This window comes from Cryptomeria japonica, chromosome 5, assembly GCF_030272615.1.
Source record: "Cryptomeria japonica chromosome 5, Sugi_1.0, whole genome shotgun sequence".
NCBI lineage: Eukaryota > Viridiplantae > Streptophyta > Pinopsida > Cupressales > Cupressaceae > Cryptomeria > Cryptomeria japonica.
The window spans coordinates 581,976,114-581,986,952 of NC_081409.1; the positions used below are offsets into that span (position 1 = coordinate 581,976,114).

At 35.0% G+C, this 10,839-nt stretch overlaps 1 protein-coding gene across 1 annotated transcript; it reads right to left on the reverse strand.

The window, feature by feature from the left end:
* Positions 1–9,873: 9,873 nt before the first annotated feature.
* Positions 9,874–10,525, reverse strand: LOC131036799 (pathogenesis-related protein 1C). The gene has a single exon (XM_057968787.2). It carries the CDS (start codon positions 10,520–10,522, stop codon positions 10,043–10,045), a length of 480 nt encoding a protein of 159 aa, XP_057824770.1. The 5' UTR covers positions 10,523–10,525; the 3' UTR covers positions 9,874–10,042.
* Positions 10,526–10,839: the final 314 nt, after the last annotated feature.

The window sequence follows — 10,839 nt, forward strand, 5'->3', positions numbered from 1 at the left end:
GGGCCCAATCAAGAGGCTCTTCCTGCCACCCAAGTAGGATAGATTTATTCTAGGAGAATCAGGCACCCGAGATGTCACAAAAGAGCCTTATTTTTTGACTAAGAGCTTCAAAGTTCTGTTTGGAAAGATCAAGAAAGAGAGAGGTGTCATCAGCAGATTGAATATTTAAGAGATTGGTGTCATCAAGGAGTCTCAAGCCTTTAATGCTAGGGGAGATTGTGTCATACCTCAATAGATTAAAAAAGGGCATCCAAAGCAATCACAAACAAAGCAGGCGCAAGGGAGCAACCTTGCCAAATTGATTGGCTGAGCATGATAGGGGAGGAGAGCAAGCCATTAACTTCAATAACGACACATCCATCCTTAAGGAGAACTTTGACAATATCACAAAAATCTTTAGGGAAGCCAAAGGCAACAAGAATCATGAGGATAAAGTCCCATTCCACTCTATCATAGGCCTTTTCATAATCAAGGAGGAACATGGCAGATTTTTATCCAGAGGTTTTAGCCCATTCCATGGCCTCCCAGCTAGTAATCAGGTTTTCAAGAATATACCTATGCTTAATGAAGCCAATTTGAGTAGAACATATGAATCTGGGGAGGATAGTCTCAAGTCTGAAGGCAAGAACTTTGGTGAGAATCTTGTAGGAAATATTGAGGAGAGTGATAGGTCTCCAATTCTTTATGAGAGATTTGTCCCCCTCTTTAGGAATGAGCTTAATGATGCCCTGATTAATGTCTCTACCAAGAGATCCATTAGTGATGGCCTCTTTATAGAGTTCAAGTAGGTCTTTACTGATCCAGTCAATGTTGGCTTTATAGAACTCAATAGGAAGGCCATCCGGGCCAGGGGACTTTCCATCGCTGAGAGAGCGGATAGCTCTCTCAATCTCACCAATGGAGATTCATTGTTTCAGGAGAAGGGATTCAGTATGGGAAATCCTGGTGGGGATGATCTCTTGACATTTGAACCTCAGTCTCATTGCATCCACAGAGTCTTCAGAGGTGAAAAGATTCTGAAAAAATGAAAAAAAAAGTAGCAGCAATGTTAGGGGTATCCACAAGTCCTTTATTGTCCACAACCAATCTATCCACTCTCTCCCTAACGTTCTTATGTTTCAGGAGGTTGAAGAAAAATTTTGAACCCTTATCACCAAATTTAAGCCAATGATGTCGGGCTCTAACCATGGCCCCTCTAATTTTAACCTCTTGCTGATGCCTTAGGGCATCCCTTGCTTTAGCTAGCTAAGAAAGGAGCTCCTTGTTCTCAGGAGAAAGTTACAGTTTTGCCTCAAGATGAAGAAGATTGCAGGAAAGGGTGTTCTCAAGGCATCTGGAATCGATAGCCTTTTTTTGTCCAAAGGTTTGGAGAATTTTATGCTATGCAGAAAGGTTATGAATCCATCTAGCAGTGGGGGAAAGGAGTCAATGATCATTTGAGTTAAAGAATCTGACCATGGAGATAGGTGCTAGGATCATTGGATCGTGAAGAAGGGAGGTGTTGAGGAGGAACTTCCTACTCGGGCAAGCAGGGGTAGGGGAGGAATTGGAAATCTTAATGAGGGCAGTAATAGGATGGTGATCAGAGATAGTAGCAAGTCGGACATAAATCAAAGTGCGATGCTCATCAGGCACATGGGTGAAGTAATTCTTGTTAATATAGAAGCGGTCGAGCCTGGAGTAGATTCTATTGGCTCCCTTCTGATAGTTACACCAAGTGTACCAAACACTACCATGGTTGGATTTGTTACCAAGCAGTGGGTCGAGTAGGTCCTTGTGTTGAATCAATCTATTGCAATGAGGTTTTTCAGTTGGTTTCCACTCAAAGGGGTTACCACCGGACTTGTTGTCTTGATGTTCAATTATATTGAAATCACCACCAAGAATCTAGGGAACATCACTGAGAGTAGCAAGATAGTCCCAGAGGCAATTCCTATCTTTATAGTCATTAGGGGCGTACATAGTGCATACCCCAAAGGAGAAATTATTAAGAGTGAAGGTTTCCCAGACAACCCTATTATAGGGGGAGAGACCACTTAGGATAAGGTGTTTTACCCATTTATTATTGATAAGAAGACCAACACCCCCTTTGCCTTTGGGGTGATCTGAGCAGATTTTAAGTGAATCTTTCCAAATGTAGTCTAGACAAATCTCAAGATTAAAACCAGTAGTTTTAAGCTCTTGCAACATAAGAAAATCAATATTCTTAATCAATCTGAGAGAATCTTTGATGACATATTTCCTATCTGGGGCTTCCAGACCTCTAACATTCCACGATACGTATTTCATCATAATCAACAAAAAATTGGGGGGGGAGGGCTTACTTAGTGGCAGGATGCCCCTTATTCTTGTATCCACTTGGGCATCCAGGCTTTTTGGCCAGAACCTCAAGGGGGTCTTCTCCATCTTCTCCGGACATAAGATCCATCTGTGCTTTCACGTGTGGAAGGGAGAGGTCTTTGTTCAGTTTGCAAGGAACTTGTGAGTAGAGCAGAGAAGGGTCTTCCTTTGTGGTCAGAATAATATAAATGTCAGAGTCATGCTCAATTTCATTAAGGCTATTACAAATAGGGTTCAATCTTTGGTCAGGGAGAACTTCGAGTGTGATTCAACAACCATTAGGAGAGGAGATCAAACTCGAAGGTCTAGTTGAACCTTCCACAGTGATGGAATCCGTAGTAATCAGTTCCAAATTTTCAAAGGCTTGAATGATGGTTTTGACCACAGAGTTAGATCCAGATTTGTTCACCGAGGATCGAGTGACCATAGCATGATCGATGATGGTGTCATTCTTTTTATTCTTTTTAAGCTCAGGTGTTTGGACCGCATTGTTTTTTAGCACAATTTTGGTTCTACATTTTTTTGATTCGTGGGTAACCATTTGGAATTCATCCTGCTCACATTCGAGATGCTCCAAGGCTTGGACAATTGGGGAATGGGGAGGAGGGGCAATGTTAAAATTGCCAAAGTGGGGGTTGAGGTCAAGGTTCATAGAGGAAGGGACAGGGAGGTCGGGGGAGGAGTTAAACTTATTAGCGACAAAGGGAGGGACAGGGGCTTCCTGGGGGACAGACGAAGCAGAGGGAGGCGGGGGGATCATAGGAGTGGAGTCATTCTTCTTAGCTTTGGAGTTTCTCCTGATGATAGGGTAGCTATTCCTCAAGTGCCCTTCCCTTTTGCAAAGGAAACAAGCATTCAAACGACCAAGTATTTTGAGAGGGCATGAAAAAATGTCACCCTCAATATTGAGGTCTAACGCTTTAGGGATGTCTATACCAGGCTTAAGAGAGATCAAGATATGACCATCAAGGTGGGGGATGAGTCAGGAGGTCTCATCGATTCGGATAACCTTGCCAATGGGCTCCATAAGCTACGGGATAAATTTCCAGACGAAGGGTGGAATGTTTTTGAGCAAAACACACCTAGGGCATGAAAGTGCTAAGACTTCTTCACAAATGGCTTCAGGAGTCCATCCGAGGGCATGGAAGGATGTTTTCCCAACCACCCAATATTGTTTTATTAAGACTTCGGATTGCATCTCATCATTAGAAAAAAGGGTAAAAAACAAGCCTTTCTGAATTTGCCGATAGAAAGAAATTTTAAAGCCTAACTTTAAATTCTAGTAATTATGAAACCAATCATCCATAAATTTCCTTGGGGGACTTTTTTCAATATCAACGGAAGCAAAGAAGATTGCAATCTCTTTAAGCCTATTTTTCTCCAACACTATTTCATTAATCATGGAGGTACTAGGAGAAATGCACATAGTAGCAGGGTTAGAATCAGGATCCTTACCTTCACTATGGCCTCCTTTGTCACTGCAAGAAGCCACAAATCTGGCATGATCCATAGTTGTCTCAGAAACCCTAGCCACAGTGTCTCTAAATGAAAGTTTAATGGTCAGAATAGGGTTAGGGAGGTCAATGTTAGGGGCAGTTAGATAGGCCCTAGGGGGAGCCATAAATGCGCCATCAGATTCAGGCTCCATTAAGAGCCGAAGGGGAGTACAAACGGAGAGGCAGAAGAATGCAGGTGAAAAGAAAAAGTTAAATGAAAAGTAGTAAATGCAGAGGGAAGCGAAGTTCAAACCTCATGCAGGAGGGAAACCTCCTCCACAACACCACTTGGAGACATTCTACGGATTGCGAGATGGGTTGCTGTCATCAGATGAATGTGTAGGACCACCAAGGAGAGTCACCAACCGCCTGGAGAGTGCAGGGGGGATCACTAGAGAATTCACATCCTTCGCATTCTGCCTTCCGTCATCACCAACAGCTTCTCATTGAATATTTTTTATTTTATTTGTTTCATGCTATAGGATTAAGAAACATGTCATGATGTTTTCTAATTATATCTCTCACCTTTCCTATACAAGAAATAGTTATCTTGTATTGTAAATAATTCATCACGATAGTTATCTTTTTTTATATTGTATTCTCGCTTGATGACAAAAGATTTTTATATTAAGTTTTGGTCAAATCTTTAAAAAGTCATTTTTTGGACACTTAGTGCTAGACATATTATTTTGATGAGTTGCATGATGAGTCATATCTTCAAACCTTAGTTATAGATAAGTATATGTTTGTTTTACATATTTAAGAAGTCATTTTTTTGACACTTTGCACTAGACGTATTATTTTGTTGAGTTGTGTGATGAGTCATATGTTCAAACCTTAGTTATAGATAGTTATGTGTCCATTTTACATTTCTAAAAAAAATAGAGGTCTTACGATATTCCATGTAGCGGCTACATGTTGATGAAGTTATCCCTAATAACTAATGGTCCCTATACCCTAGAAAGATATTTCTCCTTGCTATATTTTTGGCACTAAAACCACTTGTTGTCATTATAATTTCTCAAGCTCATGATAACACTAAAATTCAACATGAATCAAACTCAAATTATTAGTTAGGGACTACCTAGGATGTACACGTATTAATTCTCATTAAGAACCAATATTTAGGAAGTGTAATTTTTGGCATACATCCCACAATATGAATGGGTTATTAGATCATCAAATTTTAAGGTAAGACATACAAAATTATTATGAAATGGTCACTAATATGAATTCATTAGCATAAAAAATAAATTTGTAAAATATGCATGCTCAACTTTACAAAAATGCACTTTTAATATGAAGAGATCAATTCTTACTTTATAAACTAATACATCTCAAAAAGAATTATAACATTTTCCTTGACATATCATAGACATATTTTAGGGTGTCATAAATTTTGAATCCTTAGTAATATGTTTCATTTTCTTTAGGGTGTCATAAGATACATGAATCATTGATAACAAGATTTATTTTGCTATAAATTTATCTATTTAATGAGTAATAATAGCTTAATTAAATCTCTGTGTATACCTATTTTATAAGATATCTTATATGAAATATAAAATAACATTATTAGAGAATATAAATTATATGAATCAAAGGATACAACTCTATGTAAAAGGATAATGAAAGATCTATAATTTGAAAAAATATTAGATATTAGTCTTTATAATTCAAATAATCTACAAACATTAAGCGATTATCATATTAAGAGTTATATTGTAAAGTTTAGTGATTATAAATTCAAAATATTTTCCAATCTTTCAAAATTTTATCACTTGCTTCTTAATCTACAATATATTTCATCTTTCCTTGTTATAATTAAAATAATTTGTTTTAAAAAACAGAATTGTAAATAATGATGGTCTAAAAATTTCATAATTTTTATTAAAATATAACTATAAATAATAATGATCTAATAATTTTATATTTTTTATTCTTTAATAATATTTTATTATTGATAATTATTTAGGTGTCTTATGTAAATGGTGAAGCCAAGTGATATCTTCACAAAACTATTATATTTTTTATGTTATATTTGATAGTGGTATAGTAGTTGACATAATATTAAATTATTAAATATAAATATATGAAATGCAAATGAATTTTTTTTCACATTGTCTAAATACATATATTCAAATTAAAAAATATTAATGGTTATCTCCTTTTTATTTATTTTATTACAATTACAAATTAAGATTTAAATTGAAATTATTTTACAATTTGTTTTCATATATATATATTTTGAAATTATAAATAAATATATTGGTAAGTTGTGGATGGGAAGAAATAAAATAAAAAACACTTAAAATACTTTATATTTATAAAAATTTTGAACTATAATTATGTTTATTAAAAAAAAGGGATGGAATGATTAATTAAGCAATAAAACTTATGATAATTAAAATCAGATGCTCAAACTAGAATGAGAATAAGATATTGTGCATATGTATATGTATATGTGTGTGTGTGTGTGTGTGTGTGTGTGTGTGTGTGTGTGTATGTATGTATGTATGTATGTATGTATATGTATATATATATACACATATATATATATGTATATATATGTATGTATGTATGTATATGTATATATATGTATGTATGTATGTATGTATATGTATATATATATACATATATGTATATATACATATATATATATATACATATATATATATATACACATATAATTTATATATATGTATGTATATATATATGTATATATATGTATACATATATGTATATGTATATATATATGTATATATGTATACATATATGTGTATATATATATATGTATATATATACATATATATATATATATATATATATGTATACATATATGTATACATATATGTATACATATATACATATATGTATACATATATATATATATATATATATATATATATATATAAAGGACAAAGGAGAATGGAGCAAGGGGGGAAAGAAGCAAAGGAATGTGAGAGAAGGGGTACAAGGGTGGGAGCCAGGATAAGAGGAAGCTAATGGTCAACAAGGGAGCTAAGAGATTGGGCAGTGAGGGGCTATAAGGCTACATAAAAGAGGATGCCATTAAGAACTCAAGGGCCACCCATCATCATGGTTAAGGTGTGAAGGGTGGGTATAGATCTCAATAGCCTCTTTAAGATTACTTTTGAAGAAATTATCTTCTTTGGAGAGAATTTGGGCGTTCTCCAAAAAAATATGGTGCTTATTTGACATGGGGTGGTCAGCTAAGGCATATTATCAACACAACATTCTTTGATCTTGGTTTTGAAGGAGCAACTAGTTTCACCTATGTAAGGGGTGTCACAAGAACAAAAAAATTCATAGACACCAGAATCAAGAAGGCTATCCTTAGGATCTTTGATAGGAGGGAGGCATTCACCCAACGTGTAGAGAGGCCTGAAAGTAGAATGAATGCCTTTATTAAGGAGGATTTTTGAGATTTTATGGGAAATACCTTCAATATAAGGGAGGGTGGTAGTGGGATGAATGAAGAGGGATGATGGCTTAGGTCTGGAGAAGAAATCGGATTCTATTTGGTTAATGATTCTAGATATTTTGTTGTTACTATAACCATTTATAAGGAAGACATGACGAAGGAAGGCCAGTTCTTGGTCCAAGTGGTCAACATCACAAATACGAAAAGCTCTAACAACCAAGGTTGTAAGGATGGTATCATATTTAGTAGGGTGGTGGTGGGAAGAGGAGTAAAGATAAAGGTTAGTGTGGCTAGATTTGTGGTAGACAAAAGGAGCTAAGGTGCCATCGGGTTTCCTAGTGAGAAGGATATCAAGAAAGGGGAGTTGGTTGTTAGACTCAATCTCTTTGGTGAAAGAGATATAAGGGACCAAACTATTAAGGTGGGAATGAAAATGTTTAAGCTTATCCAAGCCATGTGGCCAACAGGCATTGGTGTCATCCACATAGTGTTTCCACCACTTAGGCTTAAGGGGGAAGGAGAAGAGGGTAGACTCTTCAAAATGTTCCATGTAGAGATTAGCTATTAAGGGAGAGAGAGGGGAACCCATCACCACACCATCAACTTTCTCATAGATAACACCTTGGGAAGAGAAGAAAGTATACCTAAGGCAAAACTCAACTAAGGAAACTACCTCTTCATTGGTCTTGCGCTTGACAATCTCAATGGAATCAAGAAGGGGGACCTTGGTGGAAAGAGAGACCACATTGAAACTAACTAAGAGGTCTTTGTTGTCAAGCTTTTTATCATGAATAAAGTCAACAAAGTGGGTCGATTCTTTGACAAAAGAGTTATATTTTCCAAAAAGAGGGGAGATTAATTTATCTAAGAAGACAACTAACTTGTAAGTACGAGAGCCCATAGTTTCAACAATGGGATAGAGCGAAATGTCAGCCTTGTGAATTTTAGGGATCCCGTAAATGTGAGGAGTGATTTATTTGGAGGGGATCAAAGACTTTTGGTCGCATCAACGAAGGATGAATGATAGATGGCAAATTTGACATTTTTTAAAAATGGACGAGCATGGATTGAGTGTGATCTGAACCGTTGATGCCAAAAAAAGATCACACAGTTGAATCCAGATGCACAACATAGCTTTCATTATAGACTGTGGAAATCTAATGTCTCAAAATATTAAAATTATTTAAATATATTTTTTAATAATTTCAATATTTATTTCTTCCATAATATTTTACACTACGAAAATACTACAATTAAAATATTACAAAATATTTTATTAATGTATTCTCTATTTACTTATTGTCCACCCTTGCACCTTCTAAGACTACAAATTCTAGTAATTATAATTAATTATGCAAAGAAGCATTTTAAAGAAGAAAAAAAGCTAATGGTATTTTAACCAAAAAAAATAAAAATTGCTCCTTACCTTAAATTTTATAATGATATAATAATAGACACAATATTTATGTGTTAAATATAAATATGTGAAATACACATGAAATTTTACTTGGTGACCAACTTGGTGCATTTAGTCAATATCAAGTATTATTTAGAGAGCAATACTAGATGGGTGAGAATACTGCAGGCCTTATTTCCACCATCCATTGCTACTATTGATCTTAGTTGTCATAAGTGTACCCATCTATATCCTACCCAAACCCAATAAAGAAGTATGATCATCTATAATAGCTCTCCAAAAAAAACTTCAAGTACGTACACAAATTAATCCCTTATAATAGTTCTGCAAAAAACAACTTCAAGTACATACACAAATTATTTTCCTTCTTAGTAAATTCAATTTTCATAAGATTGGCACAATCATTGGGGGTCATTATCTCTTTTCTTGTTTAGATGGTATCTATATGATGAATTGAAGACTTTCAATGCATTTATTTATCAAATTCTATAATCATTTGGTTTATTATATGGACTTTACAATATTTATGAATAATGGAAGTTTTCAATTTTAACAAAAAGGGAACTAACATGTGTTTGCTCAAAATGTTTGCAGATTAAAACAAGAAGGAAAGAAGATATAAGAATAGGAAAAAGTCATTTATGGACATCTCGTTTATGTACCATATAATATTTTGGGATCAAATAATTATGGTATCCATACTGTGCAATTCCATTAAATCATTTTCAGATATAATTTTCTGAATCCCCCAAAAATTGATTGAAATTCTCTCTCAAGTATTTAGTTAATTAAAAAAAAAAAATTCAACTTTAAAATCTAAAAAATACTAAATATATTGGTTAAAACAAATGAAATAAGAAAATACATTCATCGGAAATATTACAAATTGATAATATTTAAATTAATGAAATATACTTTTCAATAATTTTAATATTTATTTCTTGTGTAATATTTTAATTTTACACTAAGAAATTACTAACATTAAAATATTACAAAATATTTTATTAATGTATTCTCTATTTACCTATTGGCTACCCTTGCACCTCTTAATGCTGTATGTGCCAGTAAATATAATTAATTATGCAAAAGAGACATTTTAAAGAAGAAAAAAACCTAAGGTTGTTTTAACCCAAAAAAATAATTTGCTCCTTACCTTAAATTTGATCATGATATAATAATAGACGCAATATTTATCTATTAAATATAAATATGTGAAATACACGTGAAATTTTATTCGGGGACCAACTTAGTGCATTTGGTCAATATCACGTATTATTTAGAGAGCAATACTAGATGGGTGAGAATACTGCAGGTCTGATTTAGTGAAAGACAAGAAACATGGAATCAGTAAGGCTTCTGCCCAACAACATTCCCAGGCGGATCGTAATTACAGGTGATGAAAATGGCCCCATCATTACATTTAACACGAGCACACCCAAGCTTCTGCGAATTTCTCCACACCACTTGGGTATAATGTCCGCACTCCTCCCCTTGAGCACATGAATTGGAATTATAATCGTAATATTGCTTTTCACTAACCCATGAATTCACGGCATCTGCGGGCGAGAACTCTGCACCTTGTCCCCAGAAAATGTTTTCTCCATACTGTCCACCCGAATGCTGCAAAGCACAGTCCGCCATGCGTTGATTAGCATAGTTTTGCGCATAGGCAGCCACAGTATCGTCCCACACTAGAGGGCCAACTCCCACTTGAGATCTTGCGTCATTGTGAGGGCTTAAAAATTGTGTTTGCAAGTCCTGCCCTGTGCACAATTGCAGGAAGCACACGACCAGAACAAGCCACATGAACGACATCTTCATCATCTCTAACAGATACCCTTGTTCTTGGGAATAGCTAAACCAATGCTACTATTTATAGCTGAACGAAGGGGTGGGTAGATTGCAGAGTTGCCATTCAAACAAAAACCCTGAACAATTCAAAGTAATTTATCAACGAATTTTTCGCAATCCCGGGTCAAGCTATTTTTCATCACATGCCTTCAATTGTCAAGAAGTTCGTTTTCAATATGCCGTGCAAAAACTTATTTCTAGAAAGGAAAGACCCGAATGTTTGGTTTATTGCGTTTAATTTTGACGAATTTGTTGGTGATAGAGAGGTGTATGTATTATAGGATAGGAAG